This window comes from Felis catus, chromosome C2 (assembly GCF_018350175.1).
Source record: "Felis catus isolate Fca126 chromosome C2, F.catus_Fca126_mat1.0, whole genome shotgun sequence".
In the NCBI taxonomy this organism is placed as follows: domain Eukaryota; kingdom Metazoa; phylum Chordata; class Mammalia; order Carnivora; family Felidae; genus Felis; species Felis catus.
In genome coordinates this window covers 107,771,592-107,795,024 of record NC_058376.1, presented here as the reverse complement: position 1 = coordinate 107,795,024, position 23,433 = coordinate 107,771,592, and the positions used below count along the sequence as shown (strand labels likewise).

Below are 23,433 nucleotides of genomic sequence, written 5' to 3'. Positions count from 1 at the left end.
TTGTATCCAGATAAATGCTTAGAGAGCTGTGAAAGATATTCTTTCTTTGCTTCTACATGGTTTCAGATGAATGTCAGTGACACATTGGAAAGTGTATCTTTCAGATATAATTTAAAATATTGAATCATCATAATTTCCTAGAATTTATATTCTGTTTCTTCTTTTAATGGACATGAGTTTTTATATTGAGTTTTGTTGCCCATAGATGATTACTCCTGGGTTTTGTCATCGTCTGCCCTCAAAAGAAGAGGGTTTTTTTTTTTCATCTGCTGCCAGCCAGCAGGCACCGTGTGCAGTGTCTGTGCCTGAGCTTAGAAAGGGGAGCAGAGAAACAGAGAGAGGGGAAAAATGGAAAATGCTTTACAACATTTTCTTTGCCCATGTTAGGGGTAGCGTATGGCAGAGAGGCTGGGAAGAAGGATAATGCATACTTAAAAGTGGTATTAGCTTCTAGTTAATCAAGGCTCAGAAGAGAAAAAAATTTACTTTGTAATAATTATACATTTTTGTGTCAATAATTATGTAGATGAGCTTAACAAATATTTTTAAAGCTTTTTTTCCCCTTCAGAACCCTTTGTGTTCAAGAGAGTCATACTGTACACAAGATAAGGATAAAAGAAATTACATTTTTTTTCACAAAGTACTTTTTTTTCACAATTTTTAATTAGTAAAATAATTGTTTTTTTTTCAGGGAACAAGACTTCATTCATACTTAGAAACATGTTCATAAATATTATGGATCTTTTTAATATTTTATGCAGCCATCAGAATAGTAGTTTTCAATTCTAAATTCTCTGTTGAAAAATATTTGAATGATTAGTTTATACATTCTGCTTTATTGGTATATTAGTGGAGGTCCCCTGGTAATTGCTCAGGAAAAACAATCAAACAGCAACTCCTATCACTATATGAGTTTTAATCCTATTATTTATCTAATTTAGAATTATTTTTTTTAGAAATTAAAAAACTTAAAAATGGGACATAATTATTGTGCTGGGATCAGGGTAATCCTTCTGCTGCCGCTCCGCCCCCCCCCCCAACTGTCTGCCATTTGTAAAAATCCTATAGACAAAGATTTAGGTTAACTCATTCATTCATTCATTTATTCATGAATGACTACCATTTTCTAATTTTTTTCCAGATGGTATATCTTGAGAAGGACATTTGAATGTTCATTTGTATGTGTTTTGCATCATTCTGTTATTATTTTGACAATCTCAAGAGAGTAGTTTAGTCCAAATTCTATCATTAACATGCAAATAAAGTTGTGATGACAATAAACATGATGATATAATCAGGGAATGGAAAGAATGTCCCTGTTTTCAATATGTAATTCTGTCAAGTGTGTGGTCACAGTTCACATACCTCTTCGCTATGTCTAATGAAACTATCTAGTTTAATGTGACTGCATAAGAGATGGTCAAAGAAGGTGGGAGAGTTAGGAGTGGGAACAGGATCTGGATAGGGAAGAAACAACAAAAGTAAAACAAAGCAGTTGGTCAACACTTCTGTTAAAAAGCAAATGTACAGTAGGGAAACATGGTAGTATTTATGACCAATCTAAACAGCAGGATATCTCAAGACTCAAGCTTAGACTGGAAGTGTAGCATTGCCAAGTAGAAGAGCTAAGGCCAAATTCACAACACTCTCTCACTAAGCCATTCATAGCTTTGTGATTTAAGTTTTCCTTATCCTTTTGTTAATAACTGTGTTTTTGCGAAATAATTTTGTGAAATGAAGTTAATGCTCTTCTAATATTAAACCAGAAGATTTTGGAGAGGCACAGAATGAGAAACAAAAATTAAAGATTGAAAATGCCTGGTAAGAATGTCCAGCAAATTTGAGGGGCTGCTAATCTAAGGAAAGAGAATGGCTTAAGTTTGTTTCCTTTTTCTCTAACCTTTTGCTTTTAGCCTGTCTTTATTTTTGTAAATTGTGTCTGTGAAAAGCAGCATTTTCTGGGAATATTTATCGCCATTGTTCTGTGTTAGATTTTGTCCAATGTTCTTAGATCTCTCTCACCAGCATTGCAGTCCAAACACAAGCCTGTCTTTTTTTTCTTTAACTTAATGTAAAACTAATTAGAGCATGAGCTGAAAACGTATTATGTTTATGCCTTTGAAAATTAACTTTAGCGTAACCTGTTTTACAGCTCTTATTTTCTAAAAAGGAAAGTTTTATTTTCTTGTAAATGCTAAATCATAGACTTCTTTTTAATTTTATTTTCTTTGGCTAGACATTTTATTCATTCATATCTTTGTATCTAGAAGAATAGGTTATAATTTTCTCCATTTCCTATCCTCTTTTAAAGGGAAGAAGAGTTGGCTATTGAAGTAAAACTCAAAATTGTCAGCGAGCTATAAGCCAGTCATTTAGTACCTCATTTACACTCTTATATTGGCCTGGCGTTTTATGCGATGAGGGAAGGAAGACTACAATTAGAGGGTTTTCTAGGGTTGATAAGAATTATACTAAAAAAATTATATTTCACATAATTATAAACCTGTCTTGTTTGTCGCAGTGGAAAATATATGAACAACAACCACCACCCTGTGCCTCTTTCCTCCAATGCTTTTCTTTCTTTTACACAAATCTGAAGTCAGTTTGGAGGCGGCTAGAAGAAGATGAAAGCGATTTGCTGTGGAAGCTAGAATATTAAGTGCTTTGGCAAGCATTTAGATTTCTCTCTCAGGAAGAAAGGAGTAGCATGCCAAATTCTTACCATGCAGAAGGACAGAGACTAACTAGGATTGATTCTGAAAACATTTTATGCCCATGAAAACAAATGTCTGTGGAAATTACCACTGAACTCTTTCCCTCTGTCAACCTCTGGGTTTCACAAGGGGATTTTAAAAAGACGTACTTTTGGAAATACGTGTAAATTTAACCTGGTGCTTAACTTTTTTTCATGTGAGTAACATTTGTGGTTCTTAGCTGTTGCTCACTTTCCTTTTTTGGTAATGCCATTTCCCACTCATTAGTTCCCGTCAATTGTTAGTAAGTATTAATTTAATTAAAGCAGAATGCAAAGTACAGTATGCAAAAAAAAAAAAATCCATTTTCTAAAATGATATGCAAAGCACCAATCAAAAGTACAAAATCAGAGCAAAGTACAGTCCACTATATATTAGTAGCAGGATAAGAGCCAGGCTGCGTGGGTTCAAATCCCAGCTTGGTCACTTGCTGGTTGTGTGCCCTATTGCAGCTTTGCTTATCTCTCTGCCTCTCCATTTCCTTATCTGTCAAGTGGGGCTGATAGTGGATCTACCTCATAGGAGTATTGTGATGTTTGAATATGATAGCTGATGGGAACTTTAAGTGCAATATCTGGCACTTGGTAAGTGCTCAGTAGTGTCCTTTATTATTTGTTTTTATTTTTATCCTTATTGCGAATATTTACCTTACTGTAGGAAAATATGATTTTGAAAAATAAACATTTTGATATCAGTAATATGCCCGCATTTAAAGCAGCATGCTGAACTAACTCATTTACTTGAATGCCAAAATGAAGAGAAGTGAAATCTGAGAAGTTACAACATAACTGGCCCAATACATAATGTGTGACCTCACCATTCAGATGTTTGCCAAGAGCAATCCAAATTAGTAAATATCTAAATGATACAATATTTTATAAGTGCTCAGTTTTAATTCATTTGAGTACATGTAACTGATAAAAGCAGGACAACAAAGTACTGTGTGATTTAATACTTCATTGATGAGCTTTAGTAATCCCCCAAACCTAATGTTACAATTTTTACTTATTTCTAAATATCAGCAGTTCATATTTAAGTATTTTTTCTGAAGTTTAAAAGCAGGTATTATGTTAATATGTCCATCTTAAATAATGCAGACAAACTTCAGCCCAGCCTTTTGTTCAAACTATCAGAAATTCCCTGTTTATTTGGAATCAAATTGTAATTTAGCATTACATTTACAGAGCAACTCTAAGGCCTCTCTGTGCTGTTAATTGAGATCAGCACTGTGAGATTACTCCAAAGTGACACTCTGCCAGCCTTACTTGACAGAAGGGTGGGTGAGAAAAGAGGCTGCAACTTGGGTATAGGTGGCTATTTTTTAACAGCCATGCTTCTTTTTAACAGAGAGGATTAAAGTATTTATGGGAAGCCAGAGAAGCAATTTTCTGTTTGTTTGCACTGTTAGACTCCAGAAGAATTTTAATTTGGGGAAATGCAATCCAAGAGTACTTAAGCGTGAGAGAAAAGTATACACATTTTCCTCTTGAGGTTATATGATTCCATACTTAATAAATTATTAGTACTATAGGGAAGGCCCAATACTGTCTCATTTCTGGACAGAGTGGAAGAATTGAAGGGTTATGAACTTTTTAATCTAAATAAGGGAGAGAAAGGCTTAATGGGCTAGTGAGGGAGAAGCATAAGGTGATTTTTTTATGGCATGCAACATAAGATTGGGTGTCAGTGAGGATCATCTAAGGGGCCAGGTTATCATCTCAGTGAACAGTTAAAATAAATGGTATTTGTCACCTCCCTGAACTCAACTGAGCTTGGCTCAGTTTCTTAAGACAAATATATAGCTTACTAGAAGGGGGTGGGACCTATCCATTGGCTATATCAGGGGCTAGGGAAGACAACCTTAGCCTTATTATGCACTGAATAGGTCTTCCACTGCCGCATACACACCCTCCTTGAATGTCTAGGAGGGTTGATGTATCTGGATATGCAGTTGACGAGAGAAGTTCAAGGCAAAGTACTAATAGCTACTAGCTTGCCCCAACAAATAGCAGGGCTCATGCTGATAAATCCAAAAGTCTGATCACTCAGTCAGTGATAGAGAAGCTGAATTGCCAAATTGTGGTCCTGGCCTGGAAAGAGAATCATTAAGGATCTAGTCTTAAGTGAGGTTACCAGTAAATAGAAGACAAGATTACAAGAAAGTGAGATACAAGCCTATTTATTAAAGGAGGATAAAGGAATGAGCAACAAGAATGAATAGGTGTGGAGAGGTGGGCAGGGCTGTTGAACTTAGGTCTGAAGTCAGAATTGGTCCTAACAAGCAGGAAAGAAGGGAGGAGAAGGAAAAAGGCATGAAGGCAGGAGGTTGAGACTCTTAAGTGGGGAAATCATATGGCAGCAGCTGTGATCACAATAAAATAAAAGCTGACTGATGTTATCAATCAACAAGACCATGTATAAATTGAGCTTTATAGGAGAAATAAGATACTGGAGAGGAGGGGGAGGTTGAATGAAACAAATATACACCTATGTCTCAGTGGCATTTTCTTAGGTAATTTCTGGTAGAGCCATCTTTCAAAAATGCAAATCTGACTCCTGCTTCAAATCCTCTAGGGGCCCCATAGTACTGAGGGAAAAGTGCAAATTCCATAACATGGTTCACATGATCTTTAATTTGCCTTCAATTCTTGTCACTCCATGTGACCCACTAAGAATTAACCAGAATATGCCATCTTCTCTCAAACTTCTGTGCTTTGGCTAATGACCTTCTGGAACTCCTTGCTTGTTACGCCTTCCCTGCTTCACACTGACCCAAACTCATCCTTTACCACTCAGCTTTCTTGACCAGCTTCCTATGAGCTCACATAAAACTCTGTGCATGCCTGCTGTTATAGTACTTAACCTTTAGTGCTGGTTGACCAACCAACCAGTCTTCTGCATTAACTGAAATTCTTCAGTGAATGAATAAATGTATGACTCAGATGAAACTGAGTGGAGAGAATTATTGCTAAGATTTAGTCCAGTTTGATGGTTAGTGTGTTTGAAGTACCTCAGACCTACTAATGATAGCTTCCTATTTACAGTGAAGGAGCCATCCAAAAACTTATATCTTCCTTAGCTGGCTTCTGTTTCTCAATGGAGCCTTTTGTAGGATACTGGTGCCTTACAAAGTCAGGATATATAGGAGAATCTCTGCTATTGAGGGCCTCTGGAATTCTAGTTATGACTTTGCTGTCATGGGAAGTTTTAGGTTCTATATTTTGGAGAGTAGAGAAACCTAAAAGAAATATCATTTCTGTCTTTAAGATCCTGGTGGAGAAATGGCACTGGAAAGATCTTTCCTAGCTATAATTTTTATCCCTGGCTTTTAAAGTCCATGGTGTAGGCTATTTGGCAAATATCTGAAGATGAAATAGGTCAGACTCTTTGCTTGTTTGGCCTTTTGACAAACTGTGAGTATAAGAAAACACTGCTCTCATTAGCTCCCTTCATGTGTCTTTTAGATTGGCCTTACTGATCTTTAAGAAGGAAAATGCTAACATTCACTTTTACCAAGATGATAGGAACAGCATCTTTAGGTATGCTACTATCAGTCTTCTCCCATAGTCAAAGAAAATGTCTGAGTCTGGGGTAGAAAATTGGTTTGGGGTTAGTTAACATGCCCCAACTACCCCTTCCAGGGTGGGCAAAGGATCAGGTACATTGGGATGTCCAAGGAGTCTTCCAAGTTGAAAGCAGTGGGCCAAGGGGGAACTGAGAGGGACAGAAGTAAAAGGTTAGGAGCTGGAAACCAGTTTGATGATTCAAGTAAGTTTGTAGGGCAGAACTTGAGACAATGCCTGAAATTGTGTGAGAAGGAGTCTTTGATGGAGCCAGCTCCATTCTGGACAGGAGTCCCCATAAAGGGAATAGCTCATTTGGCCAGGTAGAGCCTCTGCAAGATTCACTAGGAAAAGAGGAACCTCTATTCTTGTTGGAAGTACCTGCCATCTGCTCAGCTTTCTGCCTTCTGCTGATACTTTCTGATACCATATTGAAATGAACACCACTTTAAATAAAAGTAATTACATAGAATGATTATAAGATTAATACTAAAAATAGAACATTGCTCCTCAAAGTGTGTTCCAAGGGATTTGTAAGAAATGTTATTGAAAAACTATCTTATGGTCAAATTTTAAGTTTGGAACATACTCATCTATCTTCTCTTGGTGATTGACTTTATATATTAGCACAGTAAAAACCCTAAGAAGTTTTACAGTATAAAAAACCTGTTATTTCCAATTTTATTTTACTATGAAACCATTTTTTGGAGTGCGCTGGGGCTTACTGTGGAACATAGTTTGACAACACTAAAATAAGGGTTAATAAAACATTTGATATGAAAAAGAAACTGTTAAAAATCAGGCAAAAATCCCTTAACTGGGACCAAAAGGAAATTGAGAAACTGGAGCTAGGATTCCCCAAAAGGTTTAAATGAGAAAACACCTGTAACTTATGTTGCATTGGACATTTTGCACGGTTGGTGCTGGGTCATTTATTGCTGCTGTTGTCTTTTGCTGTTGTTGTTTGTTGTTGTTTAATGGGAAATGAGATAGAAAAGGTTTATTCTTGCCAGTTTTGTGAGAGACAAGTTGCTGTCGGTAGGGTAGGTACCAGTCAATCTTTAAGGATCCCACTGCAACTTTGGAGCGAACAGTCATGATTTCTCCTTGCCTTCAAGTCTTAGTATCTTGGTAGCTGTCAGTATAAATTCTGATTTTTCTCTATGGTTTTACCATTCTCTTTCTTTTTCTGTTTCTCTGTCTCTGCCTCTGTGTCTCTCTGTATATTTTTTTATTATGCAAAATAAAAATGGAATTCATTTAATTTATAGAATTCCCCAAGTAAATGGTAGGCAATCAACTTATGTAATTTTCAGAGAAAAAATATTTGAGGTAGCCAAAGCTCATTTGGATGGGCTTTAAATGGCTTATAAAAACATCTAAAATCCATCTAGTGAATCTCTGGAATTAGAATTTAGAATGGCAAACTTAAATGCCTATGGGGCAAAGCAGGTATCCAAAACTCACTGATTGTGAGTTTGTTTCAGCAAGTGAAACAGGCTAGGTGTGAACTACAGGAAACCAGAAAATGCATGCTCATTAAAGGAGACAGCAGGTACAGGAGATTGTTTTGGGGGGGGGGGAATGTGGGCCTGTTGTTTCTGAATTACTTGATTTTTATTTTTATTTTTTATTTTTTTAATGTTTATTTATTTTTGAGACAGAGAGAGACAGAGCATGAACGGGGGAGGGTCAGAGAGAGAGGGAGACACAGAATCGGAAACAGGCTCCAGGCTCTGAGCCGTCAGCCCAGAGCCCAACACGGGGCTCGGACTCACATACCGCGAGATCGTGACCTGAGCCGAAGTCGGACGCTTAACCGACTGAGCCACCCAGGCGCCCCTGAATTACTTGATTTTTAAAGAAGAGTAGGTAATCTGGATCTTTACGTAAAATGCCTGAAATTTTAAATGGTGGTACTCATGAAAAGTCAAGTCAAATGAAGAGCGTTCACGGACTGATTTGCAGCTTCAAAACTGGACAAATGTAAGACTGCACACAGAGGAACCTGAGTGAGTCATCATACCAGCTCCGCTCTGGGTCCTGCTTATCACTGAACCCCTACCAAGAAATAGTATCATGATTCTCATGTCACCCTCTAACAGAGGTGTTTTCTGTGACCCCTATAAACATCTGCTTTAAATTAATTTGAGAGCACAGTGCCATTATTTGATGATTTACAAAAGTCATATTACCTTTCCTAAGGCATTGCAATTAGAAACTTTCAGTGTAAGCGTATAGGATTTGGGTTAGAAAATATTTAGTAAAACACCAATAGCAGAAAAAATGTCCAAAAATAAAATAGGTTTCTTAACTGTAAGAATATTTGGCTTTAATATTTTTATGTGTTTTAACAATTTGTAGTTGGAGAAAATTTCATAGCTTTATTTCCTCAGAATATGGCAGGCAATAAGTTGAATTTTGAAAAAATATTACTACATTTCTTTTTCTTATTCTCTTTGAATAGTAAAATGAAGTGTATGTAATATCTTGTCAGGAAGATTCTTTGGGCGTTTTTAAATGTCACTACAGTATTAATGAAACTCTTTGAATGGTCTTTCATTTGGAAGTAGCCATGATAACTCATAGCTTTTTCTGTAATTATTAAACTTTTTGTTTATTTATTTATTTTGAAAGAGAGGGAGAGAGAGAGAGTCGAGGAAGGAAGAGAGAGAGGAAAAGAGAGAGAATCCCAAGCAGGCTCCAGGCTGTCAGCACATAGCCTGATGCGGGGCTTCATGAACCACAACATCATGACCTGAGCTGAAGTTGGACACAAGCGACTGAGCCACCCAGGCACCCCTAAATATTTTGAAAAGGAGTTCCTAATAAATTTTCTTTTCTTCCCTCCATTACATCTGGGCAGCCTCTTCCCTCTTGTATTCTTCTTTTCCTCCTTGCCAGTTTTCAACAGTACTCCTGATCAGTCAGAGCATTCTCTAATCTTCATATTTTCAAGGACACACAAAGAGAAGCTGGTTACTTTCCTCTCTGCCTTCTCTCACTGCCTTCTTCCTTTAACCATCTGCATCACACTGTAATGTAGCTCTTCACTTTTATTCTCTCCCACATCTAACTCAGAGTCACCAGAAGACAGATACTATTCCTTTATTTCCCAATCTTTAATGGTGCTGGGTGTGGTACCATGTACATAGTGGGCATGTCATACATATTTTTGAGTGAATGGTTTCTATTTTTGTTTTTCCTCTCTAGTGTAATTACAGTTTTATCACAAGATTAAAAAAAAATAGTGACCTGAAGCTGTCACATATACTCTTTTCCTTTGATTGAACCAGATTTACTTTTGCTTCAAACCTAAAAATGGGAAGAAAGGAAGCCTCAAATTTTAATGATTCTTTGAATATCTTCAATTCTATGCATTATTTCTAGAAGCTCACATATAGCTCTCTTGAACTTTTTTAAAGAACAGATGTAAAAGCTAGTGTTTAAAACAACTAATCTAATGACATTTTGGGGTGCATTAGTAAATGGGCTGTTATATTGGGTTTCAAATGCACTAATTTTTTATTGCTTCAAACATTAATTTATAAATTATTTGCTATTATCTATTTTTTTTCACAGAAATTAAGTCTCTTATTTTTACTGTGCACATTATGGAATATTTGAAAAGTAGAAAGTTTGATGAAAAAGATTGCCTTTAATGTCACTTTCTGAGATAACTGATATTTACTTTTTGGTGTCAGTCTCTTCTTTATAAAAAAAATTTTTTTTAAGTTTATTTATTTATTTTGAGAGAGAAAGAGAGAGAGAGAGCACAAGCAGGGGAGGATTAGAGAGAAGGAGAGAGAATCCAGAGCAGGCTCTGCACCATCAGCACAGCACCCGACTCAGGACTTAAAGTCATTAACAGTGAGATCATGACCTGAGCCGAGATCAAGAGTTGGACGTTTAACCAACTGCACTACTCAGGCACCCTCCAGTCTCTTCTTTTAAAATGTATTCATTTTAGGGGCACCTGGGTGGCTCAGTCGGTTAAGTGTCCAACTTCAGCTCAGGTCATGATCTTGTATTCTGTGAGTGGTCTGTGAGTTCGAGCCCCATGTCGACTTAGTGCTGACAGCTCAGAGCCTGGAGCCTGCTTCTGTGTCTCCCTCTCTCTCTGCCCCTCCTCCTGCCCTCTTTCTCAAAAATAAATAAACCTTAAAAAAATTTTCACATGTGTTCATTTTATTACCCTAAGAGCCTCAAAAATCACATTTTAAAAAGTATTTTTAATGAGAAAAAGAGATTAGAAGCTGTTTCACAATCAAAATAAGTTACTTTTTCTATAAGAATGTTAATAAAAGTTTTTTTTAAAGAATAATCCTATATAGCTATTTTACTACTACAGGGTAAAAGGAATAAAAATACATGTAGTTTAGCTAAAAGGGCAAGCGTATATCCAAAATATCACTGAGGAGTTCCTGAACAATATGTAAGACTGTACTAAAATTGGGTTTCTAGAAATTATTATACATGTCTAACCACCAAGAGTAAAAACACAGACCCAAGGTCAGCTGAGCAGGGAGCCCCTTACACGGGATAGCTAATGTTCTCACATTTGGAGAACAATGGCTTTTGTCCCTTTACTTAAGGTGCTAGCACTTTCACAGAGATCAGCTTTTCACTAACAACAGTGCAGTCTTTAGAATGCAGATCATGTTCCCTATTAACCTATTGAACGATATCTAGCTTATATTCATAAAAATTTTACTCAGAATATTGCTTTTCTCCGAATTGCCTATTTATTGTCATGAGCTTATTTCACTAAATGTTTTCCATTTTTTAAGGATTATTAGAAAGCATTATATCTTCAAACTAACCTTAGAGGTTAATTTTAAGTTTGCTGTATGATGGATCCTGGGTCATACACTGTTAGTTAAAACTCTTAATTGTAAGTGACTAAAATCTAGCTTGAACTAGCTTGGACACAAAATTTAAAAAATTTAATGGATCGCAGATTTCAAAGAAAAAATTGAACCATGGGAGGTCTATGAAGCTAGGCCTCAGGAATAACCTGAACAAAGGACATGACCACCCCTAAGATTTTCTTTTTGTCTTTCATCTTCGCTTTTCGTTGCATACTGGCTTTATTCTCTTAAGCTGCAGATTTACTTTCTCCTTTTAGAAGGAAAAGCAGTTGCCTACAATGCCTAAATTTTAGTTCCTAGATCTACTGCCACCTGAGAAGAACTGCCTGCTCTTTTCTCTTGTTGCAAGGGGAAAAAAAATCCTAGAGAAGAGCTCTGGTTGACCTAGTTTGGGGCAGGTGTTTCATCCACTGAGCCAGTGGAGTTTGAGTCCTAGAACATGGAAACGTCTGTGGCAGTAGTCATATGAATGGTTGGATCTTTAAGGTTCGGGTGGAAAAAATAGTTCTTTGCATAAAGAGTTGATGATTTCACATAAAGGGAATCGTACTGGGTGGACAAAACAGTAGCTAACCATTACATGAAAAAGAATATCCAAGGATTTTATATGCTTTCCATTCTTTAGAGTTAATCAAAAGAATATTCATCAATGCCTTCTATGTTACCAAAACTGGGACAGAACAATTAGTAAGGGAAGTAAGAATCGTAAATTCTTGCACTAGAGAATAAATAATGTAATTGTTAAGAGTACTTTGGGGCACCTGGGTGGCTCAGTCGGTTAAGCGTCAAACTCCTGATTTTGGCTCAGGTCATGGTCTCACGGTTTTTTGAGTTCAAGTGTTGGACTCTGCTGAAGGTGCAGAGCCTGCTGGGGAATTCTCTCTCTCCCTCTCTCTTTGTCCCTCCCTTGCTTACATTCTCTGTGTCTCTCTCAAAATAAATAAATAAATAACAAAAGTTAAAAGGTAACTTAGAATGATGGTAGCAATATTTAAAAGTTTTTTTTTATAACAATGTGATTTTATTAAGAGCACTTTAAAACAATGGAAATTTCCATTTTTCTCCAAATTATCTTCCATCTATCCCCTTGCCTTCAAGGAAAATACAGCAAAACTTTCACCTCCATTTTGTGAAAATATACATCAAACCTACAATACAGAATTATGTGTTTGGTTATTTAAGTCAAGGTTAAGATTTTTAACTTCTGTTTCTGTACTAGTAAAGCTTAAGAGTATCATATTTAGTCAAAGGAAGATCTATTTAGTAGATTCTCTACATTAAAGAAACCAGGGGAATTTTTTGATTACTGATTCAATTTCACTGCTGGTGTTCAGTCTGTTCAAATTTTCTATTTCTTCCTGCTTCAGTTTTGGGAGGTTATATGTTCTAGGTACTTATCCATTAAAAAAATTAAAGAGACCCAGGGAAAAATCAGGGACTGAATAAAGCTCAAATGAGACCAATTAAATGAAGTTCATTTAAAAAGCAGTGTTGATTCAGTCCAATGGAAAGTACCATTCTCATATTGTTGGGAAAGGGTGGGGAGAGACAGAGGAGAGAAGAAAGAGAAGAGGTGAGGGAATGAATATGAATGTGTGGTATCAAAGTCAAGACAATGGCTTACCATTGTTCGACTTTTGAGACCTCTACATGTTAGAACCTTCCGTCAATAGGGCAATCACTGTTTAGAAGGAGTCAAACTATTAAGGAGTACATTTGTTAACATTGCACTGAAAGTACATTGATACTGTATACAATAATGACTGGGATAAAATTAACTACCTCAGAAAGGATATGTTTTAATAACTAAGCTAGAACTTTTGTAGGAAGATATAAATAAGTATCATAATAATTTTATAAATAAAAGCAATAGGATATCACTCAAAAGGAAATTGTTTGCATTCACAAATAATTTTGTTATAAATATTGCTATTATTCTATACACTTGTATGTTAGTGACATTTCTGGTCCTGGGCATTCTCCAGTTGACATTTTTGAAGTTGCCATACTCCTGATAATAGCTAAAGAAGTTTGGTTTCTATCTCCAGAGTTTCACAAAGTGCTTATGACTTTTCTCTGCAAAATAAGAATTCTTTCTGGTTTTATTGAGTCCTGAATGATTTATCTACCTATATACTTGGGCTTCCCACCTCACACTCCCTACTTTCTTGAAAGGTAATTTAATTTTCTGGATGCATTTAGGCCGTGGTTAATTCCAGAGAAGCCACATTTTGTGATTGGCAGTTAGTTGCATGTTAATTTCTGAAATCTGTTTCCCAAGAATTCTTGAAGCACTAACTTGTTTTGATTGATTTCTTTGTTGCAGTCCTAATTTACCCCTTGATAATTGGATGTCTTTGCCTGCCATGATAGGCCACAGTCCTGAAAATCTGCCACCTAATTTCTGTGGACCCTGAACTTCCACCTATCATCTTAGATTGCTATAAAACCAGTTTGAAGGAAAGACTAAAAATAGAGGAATCTTTAGAGCCAGGAGCTGGACATAAAAGAATATAGGTTACGGGTGGTAGAATCCCTAGGGATATGATTAGCTTCCTTATTGTGTTTTCTGAAGTGTTTGATTATAGACTGGAGGGAAGCTAAAGGGGTGTTTTTAAAGTATTTTCAATTTAAGAATATTTTCATTATGAGTAATATTAGTAGATGATCCGAATGAAAATAATTAAGAGACTATAATACCTTTCCCAACTTTGTTTTACAACTCTGTGATTCTCACACGATTCATTTTAATCAAGTTAGCTAAGAGAAAAGCTGGGAAGTATGTAAGAGTAATAAATGTGTTGTTCTCATGGGTGCATTGGCAAGAGGTTTATAATACAAATCATCTAACTTCCAGCACAGGACTCTCTCCACTAGAACATGCTGTTAGTCCCTATTTTCAGGAACACCCTCTCGCTAGACAACAACATGTCCTCATATCAACATAGTATTCAACTTTAATGCAGAATTATGACCGTTAGAGAAAAATATGTGCTTGCACAGTACATACTTTATTGCAATATTATGTGAATTGTTTATTTCATAAAGTTGATAAAATATGTAAAAGTGAACATTAGTGCCTTTCCAGGCATGACATTTATAACCTTATCAGTTTGATTTGAAAGAAGTGAAGTCAACTTACACAGCCAGAACAGATTGAAATAATGTGGCCTAACTTCTCAAGGAGTATTAAAGGGCTTGAGATGCTATTTATATGTAACATTCAGCTGGGGAGTGTATTAAAAGAATTAAAGTTGGAAAGTGTTTTCATGTGTATTTTTTTTAATTATGAAAAGGAAAATAATTTGTAAAAATACAAGCTTCGAATTCTTTTCTGGGTAAATCTTAATAGTTGGAGTGGGCTATAATTAAGGAATGTTTAATAAAAAAGCCATTTAATCCAGCAGTATAAACTTAACTTTTCTTTAAGTGTAGCTTAAATTTTCTTCTAATATTTCTGGATTTTTCCACATTTATCAATCTCTATATGCTTACATACAAGTAATAAGCTGTCTAGGTGTTTAATTTTAATTTTATTTTTATAAATTTTTATCGAAGTATAATATAGAGAAGAATGCGTAAATATGTACAGCTAAATTAAATTTCACACAGTGAATTTCCCATGTAATCAGCACCCAGATCATGAAACAGAGTACAACATCCTTCCAGAAGCTCTCTTTACCTCTTTTATTATCACCCATCCAGAGGAATTTACTTACTATCTTGGCTTATAACACCATAGATAAATGTTGCCTTTTTTTGAACTTTATGTAAATGGAATCATATACTGTATATTCTCTTGTCTGGTTTCCTGATGTTTGTGAGATGCGTCTATGTTGTTTTGGGTGGCAGCTTTTTGTTCATTCCTGTTGCTCTTCAGTTTTCCATGGTCTGAATATGCCACAGTGGATTTATCTACTCTGCTATGGATGGGCATTTGGGCTGTTTTCAGTTCAGGGCTATTATAATCAGCGGTGCCATGAGCATTCATGTGCATGTCTTTGGTGAATATATGAGCACATTTCTGTTGGATATGTACTAGGTATGGAAGTTCTGGGTCTTGGCCTTATACATATGGCCTGGTTTATAGATCCAATTATTTATTCAAAGTAGTTGTGTTAATTTGCATTCCTACTAGGCATGTTTGAAAACTTTTACTCATCTGTAAATTACAGATTTTCTTTTTTCTCGATAATTGGTCTTGGTATTCTTTCTATGCCAGAACATAGAGATCTATTTCATTCTTTTTTTATTTTTTGTATAGTATTGCATAGGAATATAGGTTGTTTAAAGTTCCTGTACTATTGACCATGAAGGTTTTTTCCTTTTATTTTTGCTATTAAAAATATAACCTCCAAAATTTAAGATGCACCCACCTTTTTTTTTAATGTTTATTTTTGAGAGAGAGAGAGAGAGAGAGAGAGAGAGAGAGAGAGAGAGAGAGAGAGAGAGACAGCACATGTGTGGGGAAGGGGCAGAGAGGAAGGCAGTCACAGAATCCGAGGCAGGCTCCAGGCTCTGAGCTGTCAGCACAGAGCTGAAGTCAGACACTTAACCGATTGAGACGCCCTGGCGCCCCTAAAAAGCACTCACCTTTTTACATAATTTATACTACAGATATATTTGACATGTACAAATTACTCATTGTATATGTACAAGTGATTTTTAAGAACTTTTTATTTTGAAATAATTTTAGACTTATAGAAAGTTGCAAAAAATAAAAAATAGTACAGTTTCCATATGCCTAGCTTCTCCTGATGTTAACACCTTACATAACTATGGACAGTTAAAAAAAACCCAAAAAACTAAGAAATTAACATTGGTATTGTATCAATTTTTCCACTAGCATCTTCTTTTCCAGTTCAGGCTTCAATCTTGAATCACACATTGCATTTAGAGCTTATACTGTCCTAGTCTTCTTTGGTCTGTGACAGTTCCTTAATCTTAGCCTTTCATGACCCAAGGCTTTTCAAGAGTACTGTTCAGTTATTTGTAGAATATCCCTTAATTTGGGTTTGTCTGATGTTTACTCATAATTATGTTGAGATTATTCTTTTTTCACAAGAATACCACAGAAGTGATATGTCCTTATTAGTGTATCATGATGTTAATATGTCTTCTTACAGATGATGTTTACCTTGATCACTTGGCTAAGGTGGGGTTTGCCAGGTTCCTCCATTGTAAAATTATTTTTCCCTTTGCAATTATACATATTTTGTTGTAAATACTTTTCTTATTCCTTCTACATTTATTAATTGGAATTTCTTTGTGAGGGAAGGACTGTTCCTTCTCTTCCATTTATTTATTCAGTTACTTATTAGTATCAGTATGTAATTATTCATTTTTATTTTGTGGGTTATACTCAGATACTATAGTTATTCTTTTTGTTTATCAGCGGTTCCAGTTTTGGTTATTAGGAGTTGTCAGGTGGCACCTGTGCCCTTTCAACGTGTCCTATCTTCCTTGAGCTCTTCCTTACTTTCTGGCACCACAAAATATTCTAGGCTCACCTTAGATTTTACCTGCCTCACCCCTGGAATCAACCAGTTCTCTAAGATGCTTTGGTTTATTTTGTTGGAAAATAGTATTTAGAAACCAAGATGTAAGAATTGGGTGTGCTCATTGCTACTGGGGTACCCTTATTTCTGAGAATAGATTTTTTTTGTCATTTATACTTTCTCTTAGATCATGACATTCAGAATGCCCATTCATTGTTATTTATTTAATAAGTGCATTATTATTTGTTTTTAAATAGTTGATAATTTTTATTTTTACTTCCTTTTTGACTCAAAGTTCATTAGATGTATGTTTAAGTTTCCATATATGTAGATTTTTAGTGGACTTTTTGTTGTAAATGTTTTGTGTAATTTTACTGTAGACAATGAATGTGGGTATATGATTTTCTTTTTAAGAACATATTAAAATTTTGCAATCCCTATCAAAATATCACCAGTATTCTTCACAGAGCTAGAACAGGCAATCTTAAAGTTTGTATGGAACCAGAAACAAAGCAATGGTGAAAAAGAACCAAAGGCATCACAATCCTGGATTTCAAGCTGTATTACAAAGCTGTAATCATCAGGACAGTATGGTACTGGCACAAAAACAGACACTTAGATCAATGGAACAGAATAGGAAACCTAGAAATGGACCCACAAATGTATGGCCAACTAATCTTTGACAAAGCAGGAAAGAATATCCAATGGAATAAAGACAGTCTCTTCAGCAAATGGTGTTGGGAAAACTGGACAATGACATGAACCTGGACCAGTTGCTTACACCATACAAAAAAATAAACTCAAAATAGATGAAAGACCTAAACGTAAGACAGGAAGCCATCAAAATCTTACAGGAGAAAGCAGGCAAAAACCTCTTTGACTTCAGCCACAGCAACTTTTTACTCAACGCGTCTCCAGGGCCAAGGGAAACAAAAGCAAAAATGAACTATTGGGACCACATGAAAAAATGCTCAACATCACTTGTCATCAGGGAAATAGAAATCAAAACCACGATGAGATACCACCTCACACCAGTCAGAATGGCTAAAATTAACCACCCAGGCAATAACAGATGTTGGCAAGGATGCAGAGAAAGGGAAACTCTTTTGCACTCCTGGTGGGAATGCAAACTGGTGAAGCTACTCTGGGAAACAGTATGGAGGGTCCTCAAAAAATTAAAAATAGAACTACCCTATGACACAGCAATTGCACTACTAGATATTTATCCAAAGGATACAAAAGTGCTGATTGGAAAAGGCACATGCACCCCAATGTTTATAGCAGTGTTATCAACAATAGCCTAAGTATGGAAAGAGCCCAAATGTCCGTCGACAGATGAATGGTTAAAGATGTAGTGTGTATATATATATGTATGGATGTATATACACACACACACACACACACACACACACACACATACATACATATCCAGTGGAGTACTACTCGGCAATCAAAAAGAATGAAATCTTGCCATTTGCAACAATGTGGACGGCACTAGAGTGTATTATACTAAGTCAGAAAAAGCTAACTATCATATGACTTCACGCATATGTGGAATTTAAGATATAAAACAGATGAACATAAGGGAAGAGAAGCAAAAATAATATAAAAACAGGGAGGAGGACAAAACATAAGAGACTTAAATATAGAGGACAAACTAAGGGTTGCTGGAGGGGTTTTGGTTGGGGGATGGCTAAATGGGCAAGGGGCATTAAAGAAGACACTTGTTGGGATGAGCACTGGGTGTTATATGTAGGGGATGAATCATTGGATTCTCCTGAAATCATGATTGCCCTATATGCTGACTACCTTGGATGTAATTTTTTTAAAAAGAAAAGAAAAGGAAGGAAGGAAGGGAGGGAGGGATGTAAATTAAAATAAATAAATAAAAATGGAAAAAAGAATATATTAAAATTTCAATCGTGGCTGATTACGTGGTCAGTTTTTGTGATTATACCACATATTTGGAAGAATGATTATTAGATATATCCTCTAATTATATCCATGCATCAAGTTTATTATGTTAGTCATATCCTCAATATCTTTACTATTTTTCATGTCATTGTGACCATTCCATTCCTGTGAGAAATGTGTTCCTACCTCCCATTATGATTAGCAATTTATTCTCATATGATTTTTAACAGATATTTCTTTATATTTTGGGTATGTAAAAGTTCATGATTATTATTTTTCTTGGTGGATTAGACTTTTATCAAAACTGAAGGTTGTTCCCTTTATTAGTAGTTATTAATATTAATATATATCTTTTGTCATCTTTAAAGCATCTGGTATATACTTTTCTAACCTTTTATTTTCTACATTTCTTTAATTTTTTTTTTTTTTTAGATGTGACTCCTGAAAACATTTGGCTAATTTCTTTCTCTCAGTATGCCAAGAGAAATACTTGTCAGGGTACAAAGTGAGGCTGAAAATAGGAGAATTTATGAAAAATATTTTAAAAGTGCATTTAGGCTTTCAGAACCTCTCTCCCACTCTGTCTCCTCAAAGGCTTTTAATTACCTTGCCCTGACTCTGGCAGATGGCATAGGTACTATCAAAATAGCTGATTCCCCATGTGATCTCCGCACAGTTGAAGGCCATCATTTAATAATTCCTGCACACACCACAGAACCTTAAGACAGAATTTCACTGCCTCGTTTGTTAGTTGTTTTTTTCTAGGTGAAAATAGTATAATATACATTAACACAGATTCAAAAATTACCACAATTTTGGCTTATGTGTTTCATCTGTCCCATTTTTTTTTTGTTGAAGCAATTTAAGGAAAATCCAAGACTGCATGCTAGTTTCACCTCCATTTACTTCAGTGTGATATGCCATTTTCTTATACAACAGTATTATTATTCCCAAATTAGCAATAGTTCCTCAGTATTTTCTAATTCCCAGTTCATAATCAAATTTCCTCAATATTAAAAAAAATTGTAGTTTATTTGTTTGAATCTGGTTCTACACAAGGTCTACATGTCACATTTGATTGTCACTTTTGTTACTTCTCTTTTATCTAGAAAAGCCACTCCCTCTTTTCTCCATCATTAGTAACTTATAGAAATGGGACCAATTGTCCTCATTTGTAAATATGAATAGATAACAAAGGATCCCAGACTTGTAAGGAAGGCTTCAAATGTGAAAGAAGGGAAGCAAAACAAAGAAAAAATTTAAAAAGCCAGAGGAACAGAAGCTATGAAGTAAGCTGAAGAAAACTTTAAAATACACCATAATTGGGGTCCCTGGGTGGCTTAGTTGGTTAATCATCCGACTTCAGCTCAGGTCATGATCTCACAGTTTGTGAGTTCAAGCCCTGCATTGGGCTCTGTGCTGACAGCTCAGAGCCTGGAGCCTGTTTCAGATTCTGTGTCTCCCTCTCCCTCTTCCCCTCGCCTGCTCACACTCTCTCTCTTTCTCAAAAATAATAAATTAAAAAAATAAAAAATAAACAGTAAAACACACAGTAATTGATACCTTCAAAAAATAAGAAAAGAAATTGTAATCATGAAATAAGAACAAGAAAGAATTCTTGTAGACTTTTGAAGAATAAGAAAGAATTCTTGGTAATTAAAATATAACAGAAATTAAAAATTTTATAGACAGGATGGAAGATAAACAAAATGTCCAAAGTAGTAAGATGGCAAAAAATTTAAGAAAATTAGAATATCTCTTCAGAAGGTCCCACATCTAAATAGAAAGATGTTCCAGAAAAGAAAAGAAAAAAAAAAAAAAACATAGAAAATGAAGGGGAAAGAATCATTTTCCTTAGGGTAAAATTCCTGGAACTAAAGAACACCAGTTTTCAAAACATCAGGTGCCCAGCCAGGAGAATGACAAAAGACTGATACAATAATATATTGTGATGAAATTTAAGAATACTAAGTGAAGGGGCGCCTGGGTGGCGCAGTCGGTTGAGCGTCTGACTTCAGCCAGGTCACGATCTCGCCGTCCGTGAGTTCGAGCCCCGCATCAGGCTCTGGGCTGATGGCTCGGAGCCTGGAGCCTGTTTCCGATTCTGTGTCTCCCTCTCTCTCTGCCCCTCCCCCGTTCATGCTCTGACTCTCTCTGTCCCAAAAATAAATAAAAAACATTGAAAAAAAATTAAAAAAAAAAAAAGAATACTAAGTGAAAAGAGAAAAATCTTAAAGCTTCTGAACCAGGGCAGTGGCAGAGTGAGGAGAACCTACCATGTATCATACAAAGAAGTAGAAATTAGACCGGCATTGGACTTTTCAGAAACAGCACCATATGTTAGGAAACAGAGGAAAAGTGCCCTAATTTTCAGATGAAGAATATTTTTTCTCATCTATGATTCTATATTTAGCTAAACTGTCCAGTCTGAGATATAATACATTTTCACATATTCAAGTTCTTAAAATTACCTCTCACGTACAAAACAAAAAATAAAAAACAAACAAAAACAAAAAACAAACTCCTGGAGGATTTATTCCACCAAAAGGAGAACACCAAGAAGGAGGAAGACTTTAGAGCCAGGGTACAGGGTACAGACATGAAAGAGAGCTAAGGACAGTTCCTGAAATGGTAAGAAAGGCAAGTCACAGGATGACAGTTGTTTAGTCAAACCAGAGAATACCCAGACAGGAGCATGGGAATAGAGAGCTCTGGGAAAGATGTTTCCTGGAAAAGAAATGATATGGAAGAGTTTTCTGCTGTGTCTGAAGATATTGAGAAAGCAGAATTAGACCTCTGTCAGATTTGGAAGATGTATCAAAGATAGGTACACAGAAAACTAAGAAGAAAAGGAGATGGGTTTTCAATCCAGGGACACCAAAAAGTTGTACAAGAAATGTGATCATAACATAACAGATATCTCACTAGTGAAGAATAATGTAAGTACTGAATAAAAAGATTGATGTAACTTAACTGGGAGGGTAAGATGGGGAGGGTGGTGTGTTTGTACGTTTAAGAGTATAGGTATGTGTAGGAGGGTCAGTTCTTACTAGGATTGTGATAGAGACTGCTGGTTACCTACTATAACACCATTCTTCCTTTGTTAGTAATAGAACTGTGGATATACCTGGGAGCTAATCTTTTCAATTAAAAGACTACGTTTCCCAGCTTTACTTACAGTAGGTACAGCCATGTGTCTAACTTCAGCAGAAGTAGTTAGTGGTACTTCTAGGAAGTTTCCTTATAAGAGACAAAGTGAGCCATTATTCTCCTCTTGTTGCTAGTCTGGAATGGGAAAAGAATTGTTGCAGTTTCTGCCATTATCATGGTCAATGAAAATAAAAGACATATACCAAAGATAGTAGACCAGAGAGTTGGAAGTATCCTGGGGACCTGAGGACTCTATAAAGCTATTACATCAGCATTATATTGGCTAATAATACATTTGTTTTATGCAATATAATATACTCTTGTATATTTAAGCTATCATATTCAGGTCTCAGTTATATGTAGCAGAATCAGATCTTAACTGTAATTTGTAATTTACTAGGTAATATCTATACTGAAATATTAAGGAATAATAATATAAGCATGTTATTTGGTAATATAGAAGTAAATACTAGAGGAATCAGGAAAAACGCTGAAAGTTGTTTTGGGCAGTGGGAATTGAAGTAAAAGAAAATGATTTCTGTTTTTTTTCTTATAACTCTTTTAGTAATATTTGACATTTGAAATTATATACACATATTACTTTAATAAAAATTAAATTGATGTTTTTAAGTTATATTTTAATTAGTAATTCAAGTAAAAAAATGTTTATTGTAAAAATTTGAACAATACAAAAGATACAGAGAAAAAGTTTTGCCTCCCTTCAGTGCCCTTCCTTGCCTTTCCCCTGCCAATTGGTTCCACTCTCCTTCCCAGTGTTAATGGTGTTTGATTTGTGTCTCTCCATACTTTTTCTGTACATTCATTTAGCATATATAAAGATGCATAGTTTTTTAGAATTTATTTTTATTAAAAGTGTATTTAAATTTAAATTTAATAAGGCTCTCATGAAGGATTATTTAAACTTGTAATGGATGTTTTTTGTTTATATTTTTAGAATTTGGGATGCAAGTATGCAGTTAAAAAGTCAACAAAATGAATTGAAGAGAGTACAGAAAGAATTGAGTCATTTGCAACATGAATTAAATATTAAACAGAGACAATCACAAGCATTCAGGTAAGATTATCTTTAAAGAATTGAAAATCATGAAGATTGAAAAAGTACATTTAAAACTAACTTTATAAACATTCAAACACGTTTTAGTAATATAGTTTCTATATTCAGTGTGGTTGAAACAATGAAAACAACTTTACTTATTTTCTTTTTAAATCATTATTTCAACTGAATAGTTTTACCAATAACATTTAAATCAGGCAAACACCTTGCTTTTATTTTGCAGTAACATTTAGAATGAAAGAATATTAGCTAATTCATTTTTCTCTTGATGACTATTTCTTGGTGTATTTGATTCCCTGCCAGATAGTCCAATGATACAAAAAGTCATAGAATAGGGTACATTTCTAAATGATAGTAATAGACCTTCTAAATTTAGAAATCTCCAACAAAAATGGTGTTAATTCTGCTTTTATATCATCTTTGGAGGGTTTATCATACCTGAAGGTAAAAACCCCAGTGTTCTACAGAAACAAGGAAGTTCATTTTTTTAAATAAAATTGGAATTGAATTATTGAGAATATCAGAAAAAAATGATTCTTTTCAAAACTGAGTAGTTTAGCTGCTAGAAAAGGGAAATAAGTTAAATGAGCATTACAAATAGACACGGAT

The 23,433-nt window shown here is 35.3% G+C and overlaps 1 protein-coding gene across 13 annotated transcripts in view; it reads left to right on the top strand.

Annotated features, from left to right (window-relative positions):
* LEKR1 (leucine, glutamate and lysine rich 1) overlaps positions 1-23,433 on the top strand; it is a 224,246-nt gene that overhangs the window by 50,310 nt on the left and 150,503 nt on the right. For all 13 annotated transcript variants that reach the window (XM_023260442.2, XM_019810522.3, XM_023260443.2 and 10 more), the window contains one exon: positions 22,705-22,824. In XM_023260442.2, coding sequence (XP_023116210.2) covers positions 22,705-22,824 — 120 coding nt within the window. The remainder of the gene's footprint in view (positions 1-22,704; positions 22,825-23,433) is intronic.